The sequence below is a fragment of the Macaca thibetana genome, chromosome 9, assembly GCF_024542745.1.
Source record: "Macaca thibetana thibetana isolate TM-01 chromosome 9, ASM2454274v1, whole genome shotgun sequence".
NCBI classification, from domain to species: Eukaryota; Metazoa; Chordata; class Mammalia; order Primates; family Cercopithecidae; genus Macaca; species Macaca thibetana.
Window position 1 is genome coordinate 110,406,531 of NC_065586.1, and position 27,435 is coordinate 110,433,965.

At 50.9% G+C, this 27,435-nt stretch overlaps 2 protein-coding genes across 13 annotated transcripts in view; one reads left to right on the forward strand and one right to left on the reverse strand.

The window, feature by feature from the left end:
- VWA2 (von Willebrand factor A domain containing 2) overlaps positions 1–3,084 on the forward strand; it is a 48,668-nt gene extending 45,584 nt beyond the window's left edge. For 4 of the 5 annotated variants that reach the window (XM_050804231.1, XM_050804232.1, XM_050804233.1 and 1 more), the window contains 2 exons: positions 494–1,045; positions 1,792–3,084. In XM_050804231.1, the coding sequence (XP_050660188.1) occupies positions 494–1,045; positions 1,792–2,108 (869 nt within the window). In that variant the 3' untranslated portion in view covers positions 2,109–3,084. The remainder of the gene's footprint in view (positions 1–493; positions 1,046–1,791) is intronic. The other variant, XM_050804235.1, reaches the window with a different exon arrangement.
- A 3,188-nt stretch (positions 3,085–6,272) lies between these two features.
- The window catches only part of AFAP1L2 (actin filament associated protein 1 like 2), a 108,937-nt gene continuing 87,774 nt past the window's right edge, over positions 6,273–27,435 (reverse strand). For 3 of the 8 annotated variants that reach the window (XM_050804230.1, XM_050804222.1, XM_050804225.1), the window contains 13 exons: positions 26,951–27,156; positions 25,024–25,203; positions 21,158–21,247; positions 19,223–19,307; positions 18,603–18,707; positions 16,025–16,236; positions 13,686–13,831; positions 12,709–12,820; positions 11,811–12,056; positions 11,559–11,727; positions 10,625–10,780; positions 8,594–8,787; positions 6,273–8,474 (listed from right to left, as the gene is read on the reverse strand). In XM_050804230.1, coding sequence (XP_050660187.1) covers positions 8,298–8,474; positions 8,594–8,787; positions 10,625–10,780; positions 11,559–11,727; positions 11,811–12,056; positions 12,709–12,820; positions 13,686–13,831; positions 16,025–16,236; positions 18,603–18,707; positions 19,223–19,307; positions 21,158–21,247; positions 25,024–25,203; positions 26,951–27,156 — 2,078 coding nt within the window. In that variant the 3' untranslated portion in view covers positions 6,273–8,297. The remainder of the gene's footprint in view (positions 8,475–8,593; positions 8,788–10,624; positions 10,781–11,558; positions 11,728–11,810; positions 12,057–12,708; positions 12,821–13,685; positions 13,832–16,024; positions 16,237–18,602; positions 18,708–19,222; positions 19,308–21,157; positions 21,248–25,023; positions 25,204–26,950; positions 27,157–27,435) is intronic. The other 5 variants (XM_050804229.1, XM_050804224.1, XM_050804223.1 and 2 more) reach the window with 4 other exon arrangements.

The window sequence follows — 27,435 nt, forward strand, 5'->3', positions numbered from 1 at the left end:
GTGAAGATGTTGTCACAAAGGGTTGCCCAGAAGCCCCATGGGTTACATAAGACAGGAACTTATTTGTCTCACATACAGTTCAGAGGTGAGTGGCCTGGGCCAGCAGGGCTTGGTCATCTTATGGCTTCCACCTTGAGGTCCAAGGTCACCATTTCTCAGCCGGCAGGAAGAGGGAGAGGGGAAGTGGAAGGTAAGCAGCTTCCAGCTGCATGAATTTGAAATTGATCACATCCGTCAGATAGAACTTAAGACACGTGGCCACCCTAGCTGCCAGGAAGGCTGAGAAATGTGGTCTGGCCAGGCACTCATCTTCCTGTTAATATTCTAGGAAAGTGCTGTTCTGTGGCTAAAAGGAAGACATAGAGGGTGGATTCTGCTGTGAAAAGAGCACCCTGGCTGACCTGGGCCCTACCCAACCAGGCAGTCCCTGGGTCCCGTCGAGGGGCTCTGACTGGCAGATCCACTGCTGACGCCCCTCTGCTTGCTCCTGCAGGGTGCCGGACACAAGCCCTGGACCTCGTCTTCATGTTGGACACCTCTGCCTCAGTAGGGCCTGAGAACTTTGCTCAGATGCAGAGCTTTGTGAGAAGCTGTGCCCTCCAGTTTGAGGTGAACCCTGACGTGACACAGGTCGGCCTGGTGGTGTATGGCAGCCAGGTGCAGACTGCCTTCGGGCTGGACGCCAAACCCACCCAGGCTGCGCTGCTGCGGGCCATTAGCCAGGCCCCCTACCTGGGTGGGGTGGGCTCAGCCGGCACCGCCCTGCTGCACATCTATGACAAAGTGATGACTGTCCAGAGGGGCGCCCGGCCTGGTGTCCCCAAAGCTGTGGTGGTGCTCACAGGCGGGAGAGGCGCAGAGGACGCGGCTGTCCCTGCCCAGAAGCTGAGGAACAACGGCATCTCTGTCTTGGTCATGGGCGTGGGGCCTGTCCTAAGCGAGGGTCTGCGGAGGCTTGCAGGTCCCTGGGATTCCCTGATCCACGTGGCAGCTTACACCGACCTGCGGTACCACCAGGACGTGCTCATTGAGTGGCTGTGTGGAGGTGAGTGGGGGAATCCACATGCTCAGGGCTATCCCCATGGCAGGCCTTCAGCCTGAGCCTTCACATACATCATGGCAAGGATGGCAGCTCTTCCCAGCTACTGAGCACTTGCTTCCCAACTGCCAGGTTCTGTGCTAAATCCCATGCTCACATAAAATCCTACAGTAGGTATAACCATCCCCATTTGACATTTAAGGTATAGAAAGTTTAACTAACATAGATAACTCCCTCCCAAACTTGAGAATTAATGCATTCCCTTTAAACAGAACCCACTTTTAGGATATCCACAGGCTTCCTAAGGGTCTACAGATCCCACATTGACACTGACTTGGGCAGTGACAGAGCCCAGAGCAAACAGGGCCAGCCCAAATCCAGTGACCTCCTCTTCACCTTCTTAGAAGAGACAGGAGAATCACTTGAACCCGGGAGGTGGAGGTTGTGGGGAGCCAAGATCGCGCCATTGTACTCCAGCCTGGGCAACAAGAGGGAGACTCCACCTCAAAAACAAACAAACAGAAAAGTCTGCCATATGTATGGCACATCTGAGCAATGGACTCTCCATGAGTCTGTAGGAGAGCTGGATCTTACTAACCTAGCCAAGTTGTATGCAGCACCAACCATGAGCTACCAGGGCAAAGGGAGACATGACTCTAGTAGCCTTGCACCTCTACTGGGCTTACTTAGGGTGGGGGATTTCAGGTCTAACCCATGCCCGGCCGGCCTGGTGGGTGTGTTCTCCATTGCAGAAGCCAAGCGGCCAGTCAACCTCTGCAAACCCAGCCCATGCATGAATGAGGGCAGCTGTGTCCTGCAGAACGGGAGCTACCGCTGCGAGTGCCGGGATGGCTGGGAGGGCCCCCACTGTGAGAACCGTGAGTGGAACTCTTGCTCTGCATGTGTCAGCCAGGGATGGTATTGCAAGTCCTGCCAAGTCCCACAAACTCAGCTGAAGGCAGGTTCTAAAGCATTCGTTCAGTGGAAGGAATTATTCAGTCATTTCCCCACAAAACATTTAGTGAATACCTCATGCATCCCAGGCATTGTTCTAAGTGCGGGAACATAGCAGTAAACAAATAAAACCTCTGCCCTCATGGAGCTTCCATTCTAATGGGGAGGCAGACAAGAAACAAATTAAGTATAATACAACATGTGGTGTGTTAGACGGTGCTCAGCACCCTAGAGAAAGTCATGACAACTAGGAGGGAGGCCACAGTTAGGAGCACAGTGGATCCAGGGTACAGGAGGGCAGACAGAGGCAGGGATGGGTAAATGCAGTGGTGGGAGCTGCTGGAAGCTCTTTTTGGGGTGCTTTCTATTTGCTCAGTAAAATGGGAAGAACAGCTAAGTGAGGATGAGGAGGAGGTGCCAGAGGTTTGAGAGAAAAGAAATGACTATCAAGAGAAGGGTAACAGATTAGGGCCTAGAGAGTGATTGTTGGGAGGCATTAGAGGTCCACTTATGGCTCCCGTTCATGAGTTTGAAGTAAGAACAGCCAGAAATCAGAAGACAAGTCCAGTCGGAGCCTTGGTTTTTTGGCCATGGGCAGAGTTTGGCTTCCTAAGGCCAGAGAGAAACTCTGGAGGACAATCTGATGGGGTCTCTGATCTGGCATCTTCTGCTGGGGGCGAGGTGGGTTGTAGAGTGGGATCGGGACCTGAAGGGGTCCTCAGAGGCTGCTGGAGGGCTGAGAAGGGGATGCAGACACTCCTGTCCTCAGAGTTCACCTCCTTCCCCAGGATTCTTGAGAGGAGACGCCCCCGAGGCACGTGGCTCCCATGCAGGAGGGCAGCAGCCATACCCCTCCCAGCAACTACAGAGAAGGCCTGGGCACTGAAATGGTGCCTGCCTTCTGGAACATCTGTGCCCTGGGGGTCCTTAGAATGTCTGCTTCCCGCTGTGGCCAGGACCATTATTCTCAGTGAGGGAGGAGGATGTCCCAACTGTAGCCATGCTGCTTAGAGACAAGAAAGCAGCTGATGTCACCCAGAAACGATGTTGTTGAAAACTTTTGATGTGTAAGTAAATACCGACTTTCTGTATCTGCTGTGCCTTGTTGAGGCTATGACATCTGCCACCTTTTCCTTGAGGATAAACAAGGGGTCCCGAAGCCTTAAATTTAGTGGCCTGACATTCCTTTGCCCACAATCAATGCTAGCTAGAATGTTGTTGACACAGTAATGCCCAGCAGAGGCCTTTACTAGAGCATCCTTTGGACGGTGAAGGCCACAGCCTTTCAAAATGGAAAGCAGCGGCTTTTCTGCTTCCCCATAGACATCCTGGATGCATTTGCATTGAGTCTGAAAGGGGGCTTGAGGGACATTTTTGACTTCTGGTGACTGCCTTTTGTGTGTGGAAGAGACTTGGAAAGGTCCCAGACTGAAATGTGACCAATTAACCAGCTTGTTTGATGATGGGGGAGGAGCTGAGTGTGCAACTGGCCCAGGTCTGGAGGTGAAATTGTTCTGAGTAGTGAGCAGTGTCCACTTGAAAGGTCTTCCTTTAAAAGAGGTTACGGCCAGAGGCTGTGGCTCACGCTTGTAATCCCAGCACTTTGGGAGGCCGAGGCAGGCGGATCACCTGAGGTCAGGAGTTTGAGACCAGCCTGGCCAACATGGTGAAACCTCGTCTTTACTAAAAATTCAAAAAGTAGCCGGGCGTGGTGGCAGATGCCTATAATCCCAGCGACTCGGGAGGCTGAGGCAGGAGAATGGCTTGAACCCGGGAGGCGGAAGTTGCAGTGAGCCGACATCACACCACTGCACTCCAGCCTGGGCAACAAGAGTGAAAATCTGTCAAAAAGAAAAAAATTTACTTAGGAGGGGTTGTGGTGTGTTTATGGAATTATTTCCTTATTCTCCTTTTAGTGGGGCAAAGAGAAGATTCTTAAACTCAAAAATATAGGATAAAGAAACTTAACAGAGATTTTGCTTTCTAAAGCATTGATCTTACGCTGCCTAGGTTTTAGTTTTGTTTTGCTTTGCTTTTCTACATAGCTTTTAAAGAAATATTTCAAGAAATGTTGGTTATTTACTAAACAGGGATATTTGTACCTATGCGGCAAAGAGGCATGTTTGGAATATTCTCTGGCAAACTAGATACTTACTTACTATCCCTGCAGTATTTAGGAATTACTTCTTCTCCTTAGTTGTGTTGTTTAGAGTTGGATTTTCAGTAGAAATCTTTCTAGAGCTCTGACGTAACTCCAGACACCTTATCGTTTTTCTTTTTTTTTGAGACGGAGTTTCGCTCTTGTTGCCCAGGCTGGAGTGCAGTGGCACAATCTCGGCTCACTGGAACCTTTGCCTCCCAGGTTCAAGTGATTCTCATGCCTCAGCCTCTTGAGTAGCTGGGATTACAGGCACATGCCACCATGCCTGGCTAATTTTTGTATTTTTAGTAGAGACAGCATTTCACCATGTTGGCCAGGCTGGTCTCAAACTCCTGACCTCAGGTGATATCCCTGCCTTGGCCTCCTAAAGTGCTGGGATTACAGGGGTGAGCCACCGTGCCCGGCCTGTTTTTCTTTATAAATATTTTAACATAATGTTTTATAGACAAACATTCAAGCATACTTTGGCTTTAAGAACTTCAGGATTTCTGGTGCTAGAAAAGTGCTTGAAGTAGTATCACCATGATTTTAGATATTAAAAAGTCTGGTGTACCAGACATTGAGTCATAATCATCTGTATTCAAGGGATACTGTCCTTGATAATATTCTGTTGTTATGCTGCCCTTCACAGAAGACAACGTCCAGGGCAGCATCATGTGCTCCCTGGCAGATGCTGATCAGTGATGTCATAGAAATTACATGAATGCATTGTCTTTAAATAGCAGTTTAACCATGTTATAATGTAGGCTTTTTGTCTTGTTCCGGGCTGGTATTTGGGTGCCCTGATTGAATTACTTGGATTTAAACAGCAAACTCTGGGCTCTGGACTTATAAAGACCTTTACCGTTTCTTTGTAGGAGATGGTGTTCCCACCTCTGAAATATTTTTTCCCCTTTTGTAGTGATGGTGCCACTGAATAGTTCAGCTTTTGTCAGTCCCCCAGGAAAATGCTATCCTTTGGCCTAACTAGCCAAGCCTTCTTTCATTTAAAAGAAATTAGCTTTAATTTTTACCTTTAATTACTTATTCAAGTAAGACAAATATATTTTCCTTGCAAGAATTAAAACATTGCATATAGGCCATAAATTTCCTTATTTTCTCTGAATGATCCTGATTCCAGTCATCCTGTTGAATACCCTAGTTCTAATAATTGACTCTTGCTTTTCTAGAGAAGTATTTCCAAATGATCCTAGTTCTTGTCTCTTCCTTTTAAAGTTGTATACCACGTCTTTTTGCATTGCCTGGGACCTCCAGAATAATGTTTCACGAAGTAGCAGGTATCCATATCTGGTTCTTGACTTTTTCATCATTATAATTGTTTTCTATGGGTTACTTATCAGTTTAAGAATGCTTTATTCCTAGATGAACTAAGAGTGTTTATTATATGTTGAGATTTTTGGTATGCTTTTTCTTCTTCAAGATAATGTGATAGATTATCCATTTATATATTTTCAGTCATTGAACAACCCTTGATTTTTCTGGATAAATTCTATTTGGTCATTAAACATCATTCTATAAACCCTGCTGAATTTCATTTGCCAGCATTTTATTTCAGATTCTTTTAATCTGTGTCCAACAATGAGATTTGTTTACTTTTGCAATTTGTTTTGGATTTTTGGTATCAGAGCTATACTAACCTTATAATGGAAAATACATATGTATCTGTACTTAGGGCCTCCATTTCAGTTCTGCTATTTTATATTGCCTTAGGTTGTCTATTAGTCTTTTTAATGAACCAGATTTTGGTTTTGTCATTTTTTAAATAAACACATTTATGCTATAAACTTCCTTAATTACTACTTAGGCAACCTTCCCAGTATTGGTATGTTTCTTGTTTCCCAAGAATTCTTTAGGAGTATATTTAACTTGTGGGAGTACTGATTTTTCATTTACTTACATATGATCAATTTCTGCAGATGTTTCCTGTGTCTTTGGTATGTTGTTAACTGTACTACTAAAATTTGCTTTCAGTCTTATCTATGCTCTTTGATTCAAGGAGGCTGAGTTTCCTGCTAGGACCCCATCTTGTAGTTCAGTGTGTAAATAACCAAAACATTTCCTCCCTTGAGAACCCCCCAGGCCCTGCCCCAAGTCATTTCATGAAATACAAGGAAAACCTCAAATACAATGAACATTTTATTTAAAAAAAAATCTAACTCACCACTTGGTAAAAGGTCACCAAATGTTTATGAGAGAGGAAATAATAAAAAAAGACCTTTAGTTCTCAGGAACAAGTGTTAGAGAACTGATACACAACCCCCCAGAAATGAGGCAGAGATAATAGATGAAATGTTTCAACGTGTGTTTAAAAAAAAAAAAATATCAGGAAAAGACAGGGGCAGCACAAGGAACAGCACTGCCAATTTTAAGAGGGAGACCAGCCTAACCAAAATTCACCACTTTGTTCTTGGAAGGGGAATGGACATCATTAAACAGAATTTAAAATCAGGGACTATTTATATTAAATAACTCTTCCCTTAAAAATGGCCCGACCACAGGAATGAATCTGTAAACACACAGTAATATTTTTCCCTATGGTAAAGAGTCAGTTTAATCTCAAAAGACACTTTTCACTGTTTCTAAATGACAGGATTTTAAGCATTTTTTCCTATATATAATACAGCATCACTTAAAATTTTATTTAAAGACAGTTGATTCAGGCCTGCCTTAGACTGGAAAGAAGTATTTAACTTAGTGGGATCAGTGCTTCAGCTTGGTCCCAAATATTTTCCCCCATTACTGTTTCTGGATGTCAATGCTTTTTAAAATCACTGAAGACTGAGTTGGGCCTGGTAATATTGGAGAGAACTGAAGGCAAGGATGGTTTAATCCCCAACTGCTAAGTATTGGATAAGAGACGATGGCCAGGAGTTTAGGTCTTCTCACTCACCAAAGCCAGGTGACCCATAAGACAGGGCCCTGCTTCCTTGATTCATCTTCCACCAAAGTCTAAACATGAGGTTTTTACTATTTAAAAATCTTAGTAAAGCAATTGATGACAACTTCAAAAAAGAAACACACAACATCCCTAAATACAATGTCTTGTTTACATCCAATATACTTAGGTCTCCAAAGAAGCCTCCTTTTTGTTGTATTATTTCCTTTAGCTCTGAAAAGGGACAGATCCTCCTCTTAGCTGAAGCTTGCCATTCACAGTACCTCAGTCTTTGCTTTTTCTTCTAAACAGACTCACCCTTTTGCAGAGTTTTTGCTTTAACAAAGCAGGATTGTCACCAAGGTCCACATTGACATGAGAGTCTTCAGATGAAGCTTGTTTTCTAACTTGCTCCTTTCTTCTCCCATTCCTAGGGTACCATTCCAATACGAGCACCCACCCCCCACAAAAAAGATAGTTAGTTATCCACTGTAGCAACTTTGATATACATAGAAAAAATGTGAGAAAAACTATTTTAGGCATAGAGGTGACAAACAGGTTTCAAACCCTGTATGTTCATCACTGCTTAGAGTGCCTATTCAGAGGTTTTTGAGACTGTGGCACAACAGCGAGTGCCTGTAAGTGATGTCTCCCACAGCAACAAGGGAGTGGAGGTTCAGATGCTTGCATGGAATTATTGGTTAGCCATTGTTGTGAGCACCTCCAAATATCTCCAGCAAGTAAGCAGGATAGGAATAAAGAACAGAGTTTGCCAAAGGCAGCCCTAGGCATGTTCTTTAGTGTACAAATGAGTAAATGATTAATGATACTTTTTGACTAACCCTCAGGGAGAAACTACATCATAGCATGGATTCCTCATTTACAACTTGCTGAGAATTTTGCCACTAGTTGGGTGGTCAACTTTGGACAATTCAAACCACCTATGTGAGTCTGTTTCTTTAGTTTTAATGGTAGAAGTCCTGTGGAGTAACTGACTTTTTGATTTGAAAACTGTCATAATCTGTCCCTGAGCTGCAGCTGTCCTGCTGGAATCTACCTGTAACTGTGTGGAGGGTAAGAACTGAAGTATCCCCAAGTTCACAGGGAAGGACACGCGAACCAAGTGCAGGCACCTTTCTGGTTGGTCAGTGCGAAAGACTGAGCCAAAGGCATGGCAAAGCCACTGCCACTCCCTGGTGAGTGCCAAGCCCTTGCTCAGAGCTGGTGCCAAAAGCCACAAAGCACCACCTGGGTCAGAAGATGGGCCCCTATCTTAGTGACATTCCTGCTGGCCCCAAGGGAGACTGGGAGTGACTACTTACCTTGGCTTTCTGGAGGACAGTGCCTTTGCCTGTGACCATGACTGAGAGAGGCCTGTTCTTGAGCGTGGTTGCGGAGTTGACTGGGGTACAGTCTGGGGCAGGGGCAGGTGTGACAGCTTTTGGCTATGGTTACAGGAGGAGAGCAAGGACTGAGTCAAGGGGAGGGAGATGTGACCCACCTGCCCCAACCCATGTCCAGGGAGCCCTACAAGCAGCCCAGAGACCGTGGCTCCAGCACTCACGCGGGGGCTCACGTTCTCCAGGTGGGTGGTGTCCACAGTGGTGCCCAGTGTCACAGGCCCCGCCTCAGCCTTCTTCAGGTTGTCCTTCACCTCCATGATGCTGAGCTCCAGGTCCACACGCCTGCTCTCCTCACCCCGGCACTCCTCATCCATTTCCTTCAGCTTCTGCTCCAGGCTGGCCAGGACTTCCTTGTCTGGAGAGAGAAGTATGCAGGCCTCAGAGAACAGCATCTCGGCCCAGGCCAGGGAGCCCTGCTGGGTGGAGGCAGGATCTACATACCTCACCACCCAAGAAGGACCACAGGTCTGGCCCCAACACTTAAGAGCCGGGGGTGGGGGGCCTGTGTGCCGGGGCAGCCTGCAGGCCTGCTCTAGTTAGCATTCTGCAAAGGCTAGGAGGCTCTTGGGGAGGAGAGCTCTGGCTTCACTAAAGGGCATGAGTCTGAGGCTTAAGCCCCTTCTTGTAGATTCTCAGAGACTCTTGGTTGTTTTGACAGTGACCCAAAAGGGTGAGGGGCTTTATTCATGGCCCATGGAGGAGGGCTGGGCAGCTTGACCTGCCCTACCGAGTTCCCTCAATCCTCTGACTTCCCTAGGCCTAACAGAGGAGGAGTCCTCAGCCCTGGCTCCTCCTCTTAACCCTGAACCTCTCGGGTTGCTGCTGTCACACCATGAAATGATGCCTAGGGCCTGTATCCTAGAAGCTCACTGCTGGAGGAAAGGATGGTATCATGTATGTACCACACAGAGTTCTGAGCACAGGGCCACTGTTTAAGAAAAATTCATAGATGCTGTTGAAGGACCATCTCTAAAGACAGAAGGAAAAGAAAACATATACCAATAATGTTTTGAAGATTGGAGTTTAAAAAAATACAGTTCAAGCTGGGTGAGGTGGTTCACACCTGTAATCCCAGTACTTTGGGAGGCTGAGGTGGGCAGATCACTTGAGACCAGGAGTTTGAGACCATCCTGGCCAACATGGTGAAACCACGTCTCTACTAAAAATACAAAAATTAGCTGGGCGTGGTGGCATGTGCCTTTAATCCTAGTTACTCAGGAGGATCGCTTGAACCTGGGAGGCAGAGGTTGCAGTGAGCCAAGATCGTGCCACTACATGCCAGCTTGGGCAACAGAGCGAGACTCTGTCTCAAAAAAAGAAAAAAAGCCAGTGGGTGACTTTGCATTCTCAAGACCTTCCCTCACCAGTCAGCTGAATTTGTCCCCAAATCTGCACTGCTGCTTATGCTTGTTCATGCACCTCTACAATTTAAATAAACAAAAAGTTACTCCTTGAACACTAAGTCAAATACTTTGAAAAGGTTCTAGAAGAGGCAGGTTGCAGCTGGTTTACACCTGTAATCCCAGCACTTTGAGAGGCCAAGGCAGGTGTCCCTTGGACTCAGGAGCTCTAGACCAGCCTGGACAACATTGTGAGACCCCATCTCAATTTTTTTTTTTAATTTTAAAATTTTAAATGCAGCAGATTGCCAGGAAATAGCTGTCAAATGATATGAGTGTGATTTGGAAGATAATCTAAAAAGACTTCTTGGCAAGTGTCTTAAGTTTTTGTTGACTTTAAAGAAATGAAGGCTGATGCATTAACAGGTATAGTTAATGCATGAAGGATGACATGAGACTCCAGTCAGCCAACCAGAGCTCAAAAAATCTGCAGTGCCAGGTCTTCAAAAGATGGGCCAAGGAATATGCATTTAAGTGACAATAAAATACTTATGGCCTATGCATAATCCACAAAACTTACTCCTTTAACTAGCTTTTCACAATGACCTGCTGGTCCTATTGATGTTCTGTCATAGGCTTTCTCTCTATGTCCAGGAGAATGGCCTTTCAGACAGGATTGTGTGTCAAAGAGGACACACAAGGAGCACCCACCTAGGCCAAGGGTTGAAGGGGCCAGGGCCCACTGATTGGGAAGGCAGGTGACAGCTAGATCTTCCGCCAAAAAGTTAAGCCTACAACAGCCCTCTGAGCTGAGGGTCCCTCCCCACTGGGGGTGCCCCTTAGGCCCCTTACCTGTGCATTTCAATAGAGTTTCCTTTAGCTCCCGTTTCTCTTTCCGGAGCTGAGCCAGGTGCCCCCGGATTTCTTCCTTTTTCTTTTCAAGCCTCTCCTTCTCCTCTGTGTACCGCTTCACCTCAGCTTCTGTCCGATTCTTGCCAAGCTTGATCTCTACGGACCCAGAGAGGGAAGCCCCAGGTCAGCACGACTGGATCATGAGGGCTGTCCCCAATCTACTGGCTCGGATAGAACCTGGGGCTTTGGCACAAAGCCCTGCTAGGCTGGATGCCAGACCTGGACAGGGGCCTCTACCTCTCTGAACTTGTTTCCTAATCTGAAAAGGATGGTGTGTAAAAGATGTCTAAAGGATGGTTAATATGTCAACTTGATTGAAGGATGCAAAGTATTGTTGCTGGGAGTGTCTGTGAGTGTGTTGCCAAAGGAGATTAACATTTGAGTCAGTGGACTGGGAGAGGTAGACCCGCTCTCGGTCTGGGTGGGCACCATCTAATCAGCTGCCAGCGTGGCTACAATAAAGCAGGCAGAAGAACGTGGAAGGACTTGATTTGCTGAGTCTTCCAGCCTTCATCTTTCTCCTGTGCTGGATGCTTCCTGCCCTCGAGCATCAGACTCCAAGTTCTTCAGCTTTTGGACTCTTGGATTCACACCAGTGGTTTGCCAGGGGCTCTCAGGTCTTTGGCCACACACTGAAGACTGCATTGTCGGCTTCCCTACTTTTGAGGCTTTGGGACTCGGACTGATCCACTACTGGCTTCCTTGCTCCTCAACTTGCAGATGGCCTGTTGTGGGACTTGACTGTGTGATCGTGTGAGTCAATTCTCCTTTATAAACGCCCTTTCATATGTACATCTGTCCTATTAGTTCTGTCCCCCTAGAGAACCCTGACTAATACAGATGGAATCGGGCTAACTTCCCCAAGCACAAGTACCTGCACTGGTCACGCGCAACCTGTCCTTCACAGGTGGGCTGGCACCAGGTGGGGTGACCACCACGGCATCAGGGCAGCTCGGTGGGAAGGAGATTCTCTGCTGTTCAGTCTGGATTTTGACGGTGGTGATTCTCAGGGAAGGCTCCTCTGGCTCCAAACTCTCCAGCTGCTGTGGGGGAAAGCAGACCTGGCTCAGCGGGCTGAAGGGGCATGGGAAGGTGGTCTGGCTTTCCTGCAGGGGAGGGCCTGTACCTGTTCCCCCAGGTTCTCTGGACACTTTATGCAGGGCTCATCTGGGGTGGGACCTGGGCCTGGGTCTGTAGGGAGGGCCTCAGTCGCATTGTCCAGGTGGGACAACGTCGGGGAGGAGGCCTGGGCCCGGGCACTGCTGGGGCCATGCAGAAAGGACTTGACAGGTGTGAGGTCCAGGTACACTCGGTCAGATTCTCTCTCATTTGGGTCATCTGCAACAGGGGTGGCTTCCTCGGTAGGCTCTACCTGCAGAAGAGAGAGAGTCTGGGGCATTCACCATTACCTCCACTCCCTCAGCTGTGGAGGGGGTACCAGCCCTGCCTCACAGCTCTGGTGCCCACCTCACAATGGTCCAAGAGATCTCCCTCCCTCCTGGTGGGGGCCACTGGTTGAGTCCTAGATATGTCACTCAAGGTGGAAGACCCAGACAGAGCACTTAACTTCCCTGAACCTTATTTCCTCATCTGTAAAGAGGTAAAGAGCAGCACCTTCCCATAAGGTGGTTAGGGTTCAAGGAGATCATCTGTGGGAGGTCCTCAGCTCAGCACAGGGTTCAGTGCCCAGCACGTGGAAGCTGCCATCGCTGTGATCATCCCACTCGACAGTCGATTTGGGCCTGGTAAGCCTACTGGTGCCTCCACTCCCAATCCCACCACCACACCCCTAGCCCTGACCAGAGTGGTTCACCAGTGTTTCATCTAGATAAGTCCCCAAGCCAAGCAGACTGCACAGCCTCACATATAGGAGACAGTCTTGTTGCACTTAGGTGTCTGCACTAATGGCCTGGTAGGTGACTCAGAACCCACTCAATCTCAGGGATGCTCTAATGATCTCTGGGATTGAGGTTTGCAGGAGGAGGGCTGGAGAGTCCCAGGCGGCTGCCTGGCCAGGTCCTTACCGCAGCTGTGAGCTCCGACAGTTCCACGTCGTCATACAGCTCCTCCTGGCGGTCCTGGCTAGGCAGGCCATCGATGTAAGTGTTGGGCTCTGAGAATTTTCTCTGCATCAGTCTGGAAACAGGCCGAGGTGGCATGCATGAAGCACCCGGGGCAGGGTGGCAAAAGCACCAGGCTCCAAGGATTCCCAGTGATGAGTGGTTGCCATGAAAGTGGTAGCCACACAAGAGATCTGGGACACCCACCTCCATGGATCAGAGGGCACCTCCTCCCTCTTTCCCAGTGCCTTCTTCCTGGAATTCTTGGTTCGAGATTTTCCTCCCAGAAAGACAACCTTCCCTTGCCCATACGCCTCATTCTAGGAGGATCCCTTTGCCATCTTCTCCCCAATTCCTCCCTTCTAGGATCTCCTTCCAGCAACCACAACAAAAAACCCCTTCTCATTTCATCTTCACAATACACTTGAGGTGGCGCCCGCCACACTATCCCTGTCTGGTCCATGAGAAAACTGATTCTGTTTCAGTGGCTCGGCCGGCTTCCACGAGACTGGCTTTACCACCCTGACCAAAAAACGCCTCTCCCTCAGCCCGTTTGCTCATCTGGAAACAGAAGCACCACCCCCTGACCTGCTTTTCTCCAGGGTGTGCTGGAGACCCAGTGAGGGATTCACTGGAAGGACAAGTAGGAGGTCAGGAAAAGGGACGGCTCTGCCCGGAGGAGCTGGAAAGTCTAACTGCTGCCGAGGATGCCAAAGCCGCCCCCGGGGCCCAAAGCCTGGCTCGGCTCCTTGCTCTTAGCTCAGCTCCTGGCCGTTGGCCGGGCCTCCCCGAGGGCTGCTCCTTGGCTTCGCATCTTCCTGCTGCTGGGTAGAGAGGGGTGGGACCCTGTGCTCTCTGCTGCCCCCGACTCCGGCTGACCCAGGGCCTGCAGCATGGCCAGGAATAGGAGAGTATACAGAGGAAGGGTCCAAATTACTCACAAGAGGGAGTTTTTGGCCGCACTCACAATACAGGAAACCCTATCGGCATCCACGTAGTCATAGGTGAACTCTTCTGGGTCTGTCTTGGAGCCTGACTCGGAGAGCAGGAGACCCAGCCAGTGGCCCATTTCCTCGGAAGACTTGGCCTGGAACGAGGCCAAGAGAGACATGAGCAGGGCCAGGCTGTGCTGCCTGGTGCCAGCCCCTCCCCACCAGGCCATGACCGCACCCCTACCCCAGAGCCCACCCACAAAAGCCTCTGTAACAGCCCAGGGCCATGCCCTTCCTGCTCACCAGCCTACCCACCCCCCAATGGCCCCAAATCACATTTCCGTCAGTGACATCTTGATGCCACCTCAGTAATGCTGTGGATTTTTGTCCCAAGGGCCATATGAGATTTATATACATTGTGTGTTTAGGAGGTGAAAACTTATCACCAGGTGATCACTATTAAAAATTGTTAGTGATCGATCACCTGTTAGTTTTTAAAATGATTAAAAAATTGTCTTTTAAGTTGACACTTGCATTTTATGAACGATGCATGTCATCACCTTAATCCCACATACAACAAGACTCCCTGGATCCCTAAGAAATAACATTCAAATTTATTTTTGTTCGTGGCTTCAGTAAAGTCGGGACAACTTTTAAGTGCCTTACACTAGCTCAGCTGCTAAACTGTGATCAAAATCCCAGTGAATTTGGTATATTTTTCCCCAGGGGACAATGCATTCTCATAAAATTCATCCATTGGGTACCTCAGTTAAAATGTCAACATTGTTTCTTTAAAATAAGAAAAAACTGCCCATTTAATCAAAGCTATAGGTTTATTTTCATGAGGAAAATCAGCTCCCTTTGATATAACCCATAACTCCATCACTTTTGCTGCTACATTCTCTTCACCAAAGAGGTTGCGATGAGCAGAATTTGACATTTAGCTGATTTCTTTTTCACAGTTTTTTGTTTTTTTTTTTTAAAGACAGAATCTCGCTCTGTGGCCCAGGCTAGAGCGCAGTGGCGGGATCTTGGCTCACTGCAGCCTCTGCCTCCTGGCTTCAAGCAATTCTCCTGTGTCAGCCTCCCAAGTAGCTGGGACTACAGGTGCCCCACCACCCCCAGCTAATTTTTGTATTTTTAGTAGAGACAGGGTTTCACCATGTTGGCCAGGCTGGTTTCAAACTCCTGACCTCAGGTGATCCACCCGCTGTGGCCTTCCAAAGTGCTGGGGTTACAGGCGTGAGCCATCATGCCCAACCCCCACTTAGTTTCAACTGGATTCTAAATATAGCTTTTCATGGGCCTCCCCTAGTCCAGGCTGCGTCTCTGCCCTGGACAGCTGTGACAGCTTCCTAACAGGTCCCTTCTTGCCCCCTTCCATCCACTCCCACCCCAGTAGCCAGAAGAAGCATCTCAGAACCCCGATCTGAGCTTGCTGCCCTCCCCTGAAAGCCATCAGGGCTCTGTTGCTCCCAGCCTGTCACCCAGCCCCCAGTACAAATCTATAGCACCCTCCCCACTTCTTTCCAGTCATTGAAGCTCAGCGATCAGTTGGGTGATTTGCTGAATAACATCACGCTCCCAAACTAGGACGTAAGTGCCACAAGGACAGGGAGCCCATATTGCTCTTGTCCACCATATTCCTGTGCTGAGGAGATGTTTGTTGATGGGGAACAGCTGAATGGACAAATATAAGCTATAAGCTAGACCCTGGGAAGCAATTGAGATGTGGGTCTTTCAGCCACCAGAGGGCAGGATTGGAGTGAAGTTTGAATGAGGACCTCCTCATCAAAGACTAAGTGAAGGAGCATTCACGGGCAAGTGGGTGCTTCCATGCGTGGAAGGGACTCAGTCTCCGCTTGCAGCAGCTTGCAAGGCATTATATCACTTCTTAATTTGGTAAATGTAACATCATATCAAACAGGATGGGGAGTGAGAGGAATGTAATTGTATCACAAAGTGAATTTTTTCCCCCAGATAAGCTCTAACAGTGTGGTTTTTATGTACTGGGCCTAGAGGCTCTCCCAGCTGGTGACACCCAAACAAAACAGCACCCACTTTGAATCCCCAGCAGCTTTTTTCCAGTAGCTCAGGGAGTTAAAAATACTCCTCCTGCCCCAAGTGCAGGAAGTAGCGCATGGTTCCACTCCTATAATGCAACCACCCTGAGGTCAGAAAAGGAATGGAAATTTTTAAAAATGCAAACAATCTCAGGCAAACGAAAAACAACACGTGGGGACATTGATTCTCCCTTGGTAGGATTACAGTCCCAGAGACTGGCAGCAAACAGCCACCACCGCCACACCCTGGCTGACCCTGCTCCCTGCCCCGCAGGCCGGTGGTACCTCAAGCTTGGCCAGCTCCTCGCCCTTGTGGAGGATGCGGAAGGAGTAGAGGTGGTCGGGGCTGGGGTCTGGGACCACCTCGCAACCCACCAGGCTGAGGGGTTGCTGGGCCACCTTGCTCCGGTTCCGGTCCTGGTAGAAGTGCAGGTGATTGTCCCTGACAGAGCACCAGCGAGACTTCCACTGGCTGTTCACCAGCACATTCAGGTAACCTGCAGGAGGAAGTGCAGATGCAGGAGGGGACGTGGATGCAGGAGGGGACTGGACTGCAGGAGGGGACTGGGCTGCAGGAGGGGACGGGGATGCAGGAGGGGACACGGATGCAGGAGGGGACGGGGCTGCAGGAGGGGACGCGGATGCAGGAGGGGACGCGGATGCAGGAGGGGACGCAGATGGAGAGGGGACGCGGATGCAGGAGGGGACGCGGATGCAGGAGGGGACGCGGATGCAGGAGGGGATGCGGATGCAGGAGGGGACGGGGCTGCAGGAGGGGACGGGGCTGCAGGAGGGGACGGGGCTGCAGGAGGGGACGCAGATGCAGGAGGGGACGCAGATGGAGAGGGGACGCGGATGCAGGAGGGGACGCGGATGCAGGAGGGCACGCGGATGCAGGAGGGGACGGGGCTGCAGGAGGGGACGGGGCTGCAGGAGGGGACGCAGATGGAGAGGGGACGCAGATGCAGGAGGGGACGCGGATGCAGGAGGGCACGCGGATGCAGGAGGGCACGCGGATGCAGGAGGGGATGCAGATGCAGGAGGGGATGCAGATGCAGGAGGGGATGCAGATGCAGGAGGGCATGCGGATGCAGGAGGGGTCGCAGATGCAGGAGGGCACGCGGATGCAGGAGGGGATGCAGATGCAGGAGGGAGCGGGGCTGCAGGAGGAGATGCAGATGCAGGAGGGGACGCAGATGCAGGAGGGGACGCAGGTGCAGGAGGGCACGCGGATGCAGGAGGGGACGCAGATGCAGGAGGGAGCGGGGCTGCAGGAGGGGACGCAGGTGCAGGAGGGGACGCAGGTGCAGGAGGGGATGCAGGTGCAGGAGGGGTTGGGGCTGCAGATCCAGGAGGGGACGCGGGCACAGAAGGGGACGCGGGTACAGGAGGGGATGCGGGGACAGGAGGGGATGTGGGGACAGGAGGGCATGGGTGTCCAGGTGTGTCCTGGGCTGGCACCGCCTCTGGGCTTCCTTAGTGTCCCCCCGGAATCTCAGCTTCAGAACCCATCAGACACCTTCCGTGTCCTAAGGGACTGGAAGCTGCCCTGAGCTTTGGCCTGCTGAACCAGGCAATAGAGTGAAAGTGCACAGCTACCTTCCTGCCTGGCCCAGTGCTGGATACACAGTGGAGATCATGCATATTGCCAAGCCATATTAACACAAAGTGGTAGAATTAGAGACCAGGACAGAGATGCCACACACCCATCACAATCCTTTGGACTGAAGAGAACTTTGGATCATGAGAGGTGGGATCTCAGATGTGTTAAGCAGCCCCAGTCCTGGGAAGGAGAGCAGCTGTGGTTCTCCCAGTCCTCCCCTAGCCACAGGGAGCATGCTTCACTGCGGAGTAGACATCCAGCAATAACCCAGCCACATCTCTTAAACAGTGACTCATAGGGACCGGGCTCCCAGGCCAAACATCATGTCCCCTGAGGCCACTGCCTGGCACCCTGGCTGGAGAAGCAGGAGAATGCAAAGATACAGCCCTGTCTACTGCCTTCCTAGCCTCCCCCCCCCAGCACCCTGCCAGCCTCAGAACACAAGAAAACTCAGCTGGGACTCAGGAAGGGAACCCAGAGATGGGACAATGGCCTTCAGGCCCCAGGAAGGATGACCTCCAATGTGGGACCAGCTTGGGGATCAAGATACCAGGCCCACCCCAAGATATTTCCCAGGAAAGGCTTGTCACTCCTCCTAGCCTCAGTTTCCCCAAGTATGAGCGAAGGCCGTAGAGATGACCTCTGTCCCGCACCCATACCCTCTGCACCAGTACAGGGTTCTTATTGTCCCCTTCATGGTCTCGGCTGTTCCCATCTCAGAGTCACTGCTCCTGTCCACAGGTACCATTCCGCTCCTACACGCCCCTCAAGGCTCAGGTCCACAAAGCTATCTCTGCCCACAGGGCGAGAAAATTCTCTCTGTCCCTGAGTCCCGATAGCTACGAAGATGGCACAGTGCATGCTTATGGGTATAAAATCATCACCTCCCTCAGGCAGGCTGTGAGCTCTCAGTACTGTGCCTGCCATCCTTCTGCTTGGTCCCCTTTTAACACGGTCCCTGCCATACCCTGTAAATATAGATCAAATGAACATCATTTTTAAAAGAATTCTAGGAGGACACCAATCAGTTACCCTTCACTTCCACAAAGGCCCCAACAATGCAGCAAGAGAGAGTTGGATCAGGCATAAAGAACTGCCTGCAGTAACAACAGATGGGAACCTGACGGCTGCAGGCTCTCCATCCCTAGAGATGTTTACGAAAGACCTAAAACCCCCTGCCTTCACTGTCCGAGCTCGCCTTCCTGCAGCCTCCAGCCCAGGGAATGAGCCTCTGGTCCCGGAGGTAGCTACAATTCTTACTGGATGTCTCGAGGGACCTCTCCACAGGCTCCAGTGAGGTGGATTTCTTCCTGCCCAGATTCATTAGGTTGCTCAGTTTGAGGCCAGCAGAACATTTCTTCTTGACTGTCAAGATGAGACACAAAGCAATTGGTATTGCACGTGGTCCACCCGCGTGCCCATGAGAGATGGAAAAAATAGCAAACCCATTTCCACTCCATCCACCCATCCCTCCCCGCTACATATGCGCACACATATGCACACACATACATCTCCCCAAACCAGGAGCCGCAGGCCAGAGTCAGGTGTCTTTAAAGTCACACATTCAAGAGGGGTACACAGACTTCTTAAAGAACATACAACCACTTGAGAATCTTTACAGACTGTACTGGCTCAAAGAGATTTGAAATAGAGTTAGCAAACAAGAAGAGATGGAAGAACATTCTATCCCCAGCATTTCATGAAGCTTAACTTCAATTTGGCTGTGTCTCCCTTTTTCCTGGATCTATTAGCAGTATTTCCAAGTAGTTTATTAATGGGAGGCCATGGTAGAACCAGCTGCTAAAACCCATTAGGGTTGAGCCTGACAGCCCAGTCTCACAGCCTGGGACACCATTCCCCTCCCGATCACACGATGTTACCGTCTTTGGTTTCTGGGACCTCAGGGTGGCCATCCACGGAGCTCCCATACTCTGAAGCTGACAGGTACTTCTCAGCTATATCTGGCTATGGACAAAAGAGACATGAATGGAGATCACTGGCTGGGAACAGTTACCTTGGAGACCACAATTTAAGGGAAAATAATAGATGGCTGTTCGTTGTATGCCAGAGGTTATATGCCTGAGCAAACCCCTGCCGGCCACCTAAACGGCAGAATCCAGGTCGCTGGTAGGACACTGGCCCAACTTCCAAATGGCTGTTCAACCTGATGTGACGGCGACCCTGTAGCCACTGGGCAGGGCAAGCAGGTTGCTCATGGGTGGCATTAGAGTGCATCCCCAATGGCGTTGGCTGTCAAGCTAGCAACCACTCATACTGAGAGCGTGAAGAAGTCTTTTGAGAGCTGACTGTTCTAGCAACGCGAGCTGGTTCGTCTGCACAGGAACAGACCATGTGATCTGAGTCCTGGCCGGAGCATTCTGCTGCCAGGCCGGTGCCCGAGTGACATGAGCCTCTCTGAGCCTCACTCTGCAGGTGTCACATGGGGGTGACATCCCCGTCTGCTCACAGGGCTGTTGGGGACTCAAGATGATCCCTAGAAAAGTGTAGCAGCTGCTGCTGTTAGAACATGAAACCCTCAGAACGTTCCAATCAAGCTGCGTTCAGAGCATCACCGACTCCAGACCTCTAGAAAACAAGCTGACGGCCTCCCAAGCAACAGCACCGGCCTTAGGCAGGGTCCAGGGCCAGCAGTCCCTGGCCAGGGAAGCACTGCATGCCGAATCTTTAGGGACAGCTCTTGATTCTCACCCCAATGTGAAGAAAGCCCAAATTCGTTCCAACTTTTGTTTTCTTGTCAGTGGCCAAGGAATACATGAGACGATGAAAAATGGCCCCTCCTGAGTCACTCTGGAATCTGGAGGGACTGTGGGCTATTTCTCCATGTGGGATGACCTGTGCCTTCTGGAGAGTAAGTAGCCTCCTTTCTGCTCCAGCCCTCTGTGTGCCTCGTTTTCCCCCTGCCGGGGTGGGGACCCCAAGAGGAGCCACAGTGACGTTCTGACTGTTCTGTGTGTGTCCACGCTTCAGGACACCTACCTGCAGGTGCTCAGCGACAGGAAATGTGACCCCACAGGTGACAATCCTCCTTTTGGCCAGAACCTATTTCAACTTCTTCAGCCTTGACCTTTAAGCCCAAAGCTCCCCCAAAGCACCATGCAAATGAGCACTACAGCCCTTTGGTTGCAATCAGCCTTGAGACAGTACCCCAGACCCAGAGGCCCTACTGAGGAATAAGGGGGAAGGAAGTGCCTCATAAAATCAATCTCCCTATTTAAGAATGCAGGCCAAAGTGACTTGTGTTCCAATAAAGCTTCCCCCGTCCCCCCAGCACCCACAAGCAAGAAAGTATTTTAGGTCTGTATCCGTTTCCTCCATTTTCCTGCCAAGCTAGAGTTGCTGCTCTTTTCCAAGCAGCGTATGTTTCTTTTCCTTTTTTTCTTTTTTTTTGAGATGGAGTCTCCCTCTGTCACCCAGGCTGGAGTACAGTGGCGCTATCTCGGCTCACTGCAACCTCCGCCTCCTGGGTTCAAGCGATTCTCCTGCCTCAGGCTCCCGAGTAGCTGGGATTACAGGTGCCCGCCACCATGCCTGGCTAATTTTTGTATTTTTAGTAAAGACAGGGTTTCACCACATTGGCCAGGCTGGTCTCGAATCCCTGACCTCAGGTGATCCACCTGCCTCAGCCTCCCAAAGTGCTAGGATTACAGGCATGAGCCCACCGTGCCCGGCCTCAAGCATTGTATGTTTCTTGTTAATTGGACTGCAATATAAAAACGAAGCTCCCAATTTTACACTTTTAATTTTTAGAGAAAACATGGAAGGAGATTCTCCCTCCAGGCAGGGCAGAGGCTTACTTTCTGGCAGTTAAGGCGCTGGGCATCCGGGGTGTACTGGTTTCCTTCAGATGCTCCTTCGGAAGGCAGGCCACTCACTTCCTGGATGACCTGAGGCAGGAGGGAAGCCGTTAGCAGGGGCTGAGGTCCTCCGGCCAGCACTCACAGCCAGGCCGAAGCCAGGGGCCCTGCAGGGCAGGAGAGAACGGGTGGAGGTGAGAGAGAAGAAGAATTTCCGAGGAGGAGGACCCCTACCCCAGCCCCAAGGCCTGCATGTGGCCCCGGACCCTGCTGGGCAGGGCTGCAGTGGGGAGGGCTCGTCCTTTAGGCTCCTTTCTGCAGGTCCCACACGTTCAGGGGCACGTGAAGGGGGGCCTTGACAGCAAAGGCCAAAGATGACCAGAGCCACAGCCCAGGGCTCCATGAGCCCCTTTCCTGCCACCACTCCAGGAAGGACTACTGTTCTGTTGTAGATGTGACGAACAACTGCCTTGCTAGGCAGTCCCTCTGGCTTTCCAGAGGTCAGGCAACTCTGCGGAGTCTCCACGCTGCCTGAGGAGCAGGCCTGCAAACTGCCTTGTTCCAACGACCCACTGGCTCTCCCGACTCGCCAGCCGCCACCCACCCACCCACCCTCCTCTGGGAAGGGGCCTCTTCACTGGCTTCATTGACCAGTGGAAGAAGAGGGTCTCTCTGTAAAGGCTGGACACAGAGAGGCTGTGCCTTCTGAAAGCGTTCTTGTCTTTGAAACCCCGAGCAGAGGCTATGGGGCAGGGGTCTCAGGAAGAGGGCGTGAGACTCTGGGGAGGGAGGCTGGGTCCAGAAAAGGGTGGGTGGGTGGGTTTGGGCCGCTGGAGGAATGGAGCCTGGGCTGGGGGCAGATGCAGAAAGTCAGCAGCGGCTCTGACTATGCAAAGCATTGCCTCCGTCTGAGCCAGGAGCACTCCCTTCTTCCCGGGGGAGCTCCAAGGGTGACCAGAAACACGCTGCCCACCTGGAAGCCCTTTGGAGGTGAAGAATTAGTTAGAGTGATTTCAAAGATTCTCCTCTTTCAGTCTATGCCTAGAGTAGTTTGTGGAAACAGGTTTCAAATCAGAAGAGCCCAAAAACTCCAGTTCGGGACTGTGGTCCACACTGCATATGCAACCCAGTGTCAAGGGAAGAGCGCAGGCACTAGAGTTGGCACCTGTGTGACATTGAGTCCGAGCCTCAGCCACTGCATCTGTAAGCTGGGACAATACCTTTGCCAGGAACCGGCTATGAGCACTTGTATATCAAGTACGCAGGCACATGATTACCATCCCTATTAGCTTGGGCCAAATACACAGATGCCCCTGCCCAGGGAAAGTGCCACTAAGCCAGGAGTTCAGGAGTGGGGTGGGGGCAGGGTCCTGCTTCCCGGCAAACCCCTGCCTTGTGCCTTCCTTTACTGGGACCCTCGTCCCATAGTCAGCAGCTCCCGTTTACTGCCATATATACCTGTCTCACCCTGGGCATGGGTGTGAGTATGCAGGATTGGGACACAGAGGCCCAAGGAAGGTAGATGGGGTTCACAAACCCAGTACAGCCAGGTGAAGAGCCCATCGGACAGGTGGACCAGCCCCTACTGCCAAAACGCAAGAGTGGGCAGCTTCTCAGAGCAGGCATTTCCAGCCAAGTCCATCTCTGCACTTATCTGAGCAGGGGGAAAGGGTCTCTCTGTGGAGGCCAGACACAGAAAGTCTGTGCTTTCTGAAAGCGTTCTTGTCTTTGAAACTACCAGCAGAGGCTGTGGGGCCAGGGGTCTCAGGAAGAGGGCGTGAGAGTTTGGGGAGGGAAGCCAGGGGGCAGGGAGAGGATCAGTGGATCTGAGCAATCAGAGAAACAGAGTGGGGAACTGGGAGCAAGAGCAGTGTGTGTGTGTGTGTGTGTGTGTGTGTGTGTACACATGCATGCACAATGCATGCATGAACATAAATGTGCATGCAAATGTGCATACATGTGCATTTGTCTATGTGTATACAAATGTATACATGAATGTGCATGTGTGCATATATGTGTGCAAATGAGTGTGTGTGTGTATAGTGGGTGAGGATGGGGAGGGATAGGAGCCAGGAGACTGGGGTAAGAAACCAACAGCCCAGAGCTCTGGGTCCTAATCAGCTCTGCAGCCCAGGACAAGACCCCCACTCCGTCTGGGCCTCAGTGGTCTTATCTGTAGTATCCAGGTTTCATGGAGCACTCAGTATGTACCAGGCACAGTGCTAAGCACTTTGTGCACATTAAAGAATCCAGTCCCAAATCACTCAGCTAAAAAGGGGTGAAGCTCGGATTTGAACTCAGAGCCCTGGCTCTTAAATGCCCAGGGCTGGCCTTTCAGAGCTTGTTAGCTCTCTCAGGAACCCCACCCCACATGGAGATCTGTGAAGCTAAACCACAAACCTGTGTATGCACTGGCCTTTCCTTTTCTACATGCCACTGTCTTTCACCACTTGAAGATTTTGCAGTAAAGACTGAGATACCTGTCAGCACCTTCTAGAAGCTTGGTTAGGCCAGGCCTGGCATTTCTAAAACAATTAGTGGGTTTACAAAAACAGCCTGCCTGCTCCAAATCTAGGGTACTCAACCTAGGGATGGACCCATGCCTCAGGTGGGTACATTTTGGTCATGTTTTGCTGAGGCGGTCCAGATCTGTTTCTGACAGGCTGGCCAAGGTGGTTACATTTAGGTGGGTGGCAGGTGGAGTGGGGTGGGGTGCAGGGTAGATAGAATGCTCCTGTGCTGAAGTGGTTTTGATGGGAGAGGGGGCAGCAGGAAGGAGGGGAGGGGCAGCAGGAAGGAGGGGAAGGGCTGCTCTGGCTCTTGCTGGCCTCACCAGGGTCCCTGCTGGGTTTGAAGGTCCCTCTGGAATTGGGGATCCATTCCTGGTGCAAACTTTACACCTGCTGGAAGCATCAAGCCCAGCTTTCACCTGGGGCAGGCAAGCCCCTCCCCAAGTGGCTCATCATCATCACACCCGGGGAAGCGTGGGCAGAGTGGACCACAAGCATTTGCGGTGGCAGGAGGCACAGCACTGTATCAGACGGGCCTAGGCCTGAGAACCAATGCTGCCACCACTTGGCAGATGACTTGGATCCATCACCTCCACCCTTCGAGCCTTAATCACCACTCCTGTAATATGGGGACATTAACATTCCCCAGCCATCCCCAGTGTGGTTACATGGGTTAAAGTTGCTAATAGTCCTTGGTCTATGGCAAATACATGGCAAATGACAGCGACATGTATTCTTTTTTAATAAGGAGGTGGGGGAGCCGGGTGCGGTGGCTTACGCCTATAATCCCAGCACTTTGGGAGGCTGAGGCAGGCGAATCGTGAGATCAGGAGATTGAGACCATCCTGGCTAACACGGTAAAACCTGTCTCTACTAAAAATACAAAAAATTAGCCAGGTGTGGTGGCAGGTGCCTGTAATCCCAGCTACTCCAGAGACTGAGGCAGAAGAATGGCATGAACCCGGGAGGCAGAGTTTGCAGTGAGCAGAGATCACACCACTGCACTCCATCCTGGGCGACAGAGCGAGACTCTGTCTCAAAATAAGTAAGTAAGTAAGTAAGTAAGTAAATAAATAAATAAATAAATAAATAAGTAGGTGGGGGATGCCTCACTACAGGCAAAAAGGGGAATGGATTTCAACTGCACCCAAGTCCGGGCTACTGGGGATTCAGACCTAGCAGCAGCATGCTGTAACCCATTTGCAGAAGACAGATCACTACCACTTAGAACACAGGAAGCCCTGCAAACTTGAAGGATCACACATCTTCTACCCCTGACCCTATCATCCATCCCTTTAGAAAAGCTGGGGGCCACAACTCTAGGAGCCCCTCCAAGTGGTCCGGTGTCCCCCTCACCCTGAGCCACTGCTCAGCCTGGTCCTTGCTCTGCAGACCCAGCACAATCACATCGGCGTTCATCGGTGTGATCTTCAGCTTGTGCTCCTTCTTCCGCACTTGCTTCTCCTTGTGAACGACGCTGCTGCCCAGCAGGTTCACATCCAGCTGAGGGCTGTGGTCCTTGGAGGATTTGTAGCACTGGAAGGAAAGAGAGAAAATGTACCACTTTCCCAGGGCTGCCGGGCGGAGGTGATGTCTGCAAAGGAGGGGCCCCTGGACATTGCAGGACCCACCAAGAGCCTGACTTTACCCAGCAAGACTAAGAGGCTGGACACCCCGAAGCAGCCTGGAGCCTTAACCTCAAATATCAGCAACTCCTGTTCTTCACATCAGATTGTCCCTCTCTCCCTCAAGCCTCCTTCTCACTGGCCTCAGCCAAGGATGCTCCAGGATGCTGCTGTCCAAATGGTTCAAACTTGCCCCAGGCCTGGGGGGCCCTAAAATACGTCCTTTGTGGACACCTTTCAGTTCTCCAAAGTGGACAGACTTTCACTCCTTCTCCACCTCTCTGCATTGCTTGCTTGGCTTCTGGAGTAAAGGATCCATAAGGCACAAACACTAAGCTTCTTCTCTGCCTAGTTAGGAAGATGATGTGTTAACAAAGAAAGGAAGGATTCTCTTCCCCTACCAGAGAAAATACTTTACCCCTTGGCTCCCTATTTGTAAAATGGGGGAAACCTTACAGGCTTGCTTAACAGGATTACCTGAAATAACACTGGCACGGAGCAAGAAAAGGTGTTTGTAATAATTCCGTGGAATTTCAAGTCAGGACACGCAACTGGGAATTTTAATTTAAAATAGCAGGAAACAGGACTGTTGTCAGAGTAATATCTGGTTCCTTGCTGGGTCTGGTCTTATAATCACTTATTCAAAATATTGTTGTTTCTGAGAAGATACCTAGCATTCTCATGCTGCACAGATAAAAACAGTAGCAAGGGCCGGGCGCAGTGGCTCACGCCTGTTAACCCAGCATTTTGGGAGGCTGAGGCAGGTGGATCACAAAGTCTGGAGTTCGAGACCAGCCTGACCAACATGGTGAAACCCCATCTCCACTGAAAATACAGAAATTAGCTGGGCGTGGTGGCAGGCGCCTGTAATCCCAGCTACTCAGGAGACTGAGGCAGGAGAATCTCTTGAATCCAGGAGGTAGAGCTTGCAGTGAGCCAAGATCGCGCCACTGCACTGCAGCCTGGGTGACAGAGCAAGACTCTGTCTCAAAAACAACAACAAAAAACAAACAAAACATCATCAACAACAACAACAACAAAAACAGTAGCCAGAATTGGGGCTGGGCTGGAGGAGCCTGACTGGACTCCAGTGGACAGGACATGAAAAAGGATCAGGGGACAGAAAGATGTATCTGTCTCACAAAGAGGAGGATGGGATGGAGACGGGGGAGGCAGTGGTAGTCACAGCCCTCTTTGAGAGCCTGGTGAAACTACTAGACCTCTCTGGTTCAGAAAAAGTACATTCATCCATACACACAAAATCCTGTATACAATTTCAGGTTAGGGAGAAGTTAAAATCTCCTGATATAAACAAACTTGAAACCTCTCAGGTCAGGGACCATCCTGTCCCTCCTTCCCTGTCCCTGTCCCTCCTTCCCTGTCCCTGCCCCTCCTTCCCTGTCCCTGCTCCTCCTTCCCTGTCCCTGCCCCTCCTTCCCTGTCCCTGCCCCTCCTTCCCTGTCCCTGCCCCTCCTTCCCTGTCCCTGCCCCTCCTTCCCTGTCCCTGCCCCTCCTTCCCTGTCCCTGCCCCTCCTTCCCTGTCCCTGCCCCTCCTTCCCTGTCCCTGCCCCTCCTTCCCTGTCCCTGCCCCTCCTTCCCTGTCCCTGCCCCTTCCCTTGAGAGGAGCGGGGGTACAAGACAACGTGAGGCAGACTGACCAGAAGCCTGTTGTCCTTGATGACACAGAGCTGCTTGGCCCACTGTCCCAGCCACTTCTTGCGCCACAGGAAGGCGCAGATGCGGGCATCGCGCATCAGCTCGATGCCAGCCTCCGGTGAGGGCCACTGGTAGGGGGCCGATTTGCCCTTGCTGCCGTCCTCTTCATCGTAGGACTCGTAGGAGCTGCTCACAGCCTCTCCGTCCTCTGCAAGGAAGACCAGCTCAGTCAGGGCCCCATGGGGCAGGGGACGGTCCCGAAGCAGCATCACTGGGGAGGGCAGCAGGCAGGAGCAGCAGCGGCCAGACCACAGCCCCCGACTCTCCCTGCCCTCAAACCAACCCCACAGCCACCAGCCAGATCCCAGGGCTGGCTTTCCTGCCCCCAAACCCCTCAGCGAGGCTTCTTGGATGCTGCCTCTGGCCACAAAACACACATAACTTAAAACCAAAGTCTCTCCCTTTTCCTCCTCAAATCCTGTCACTC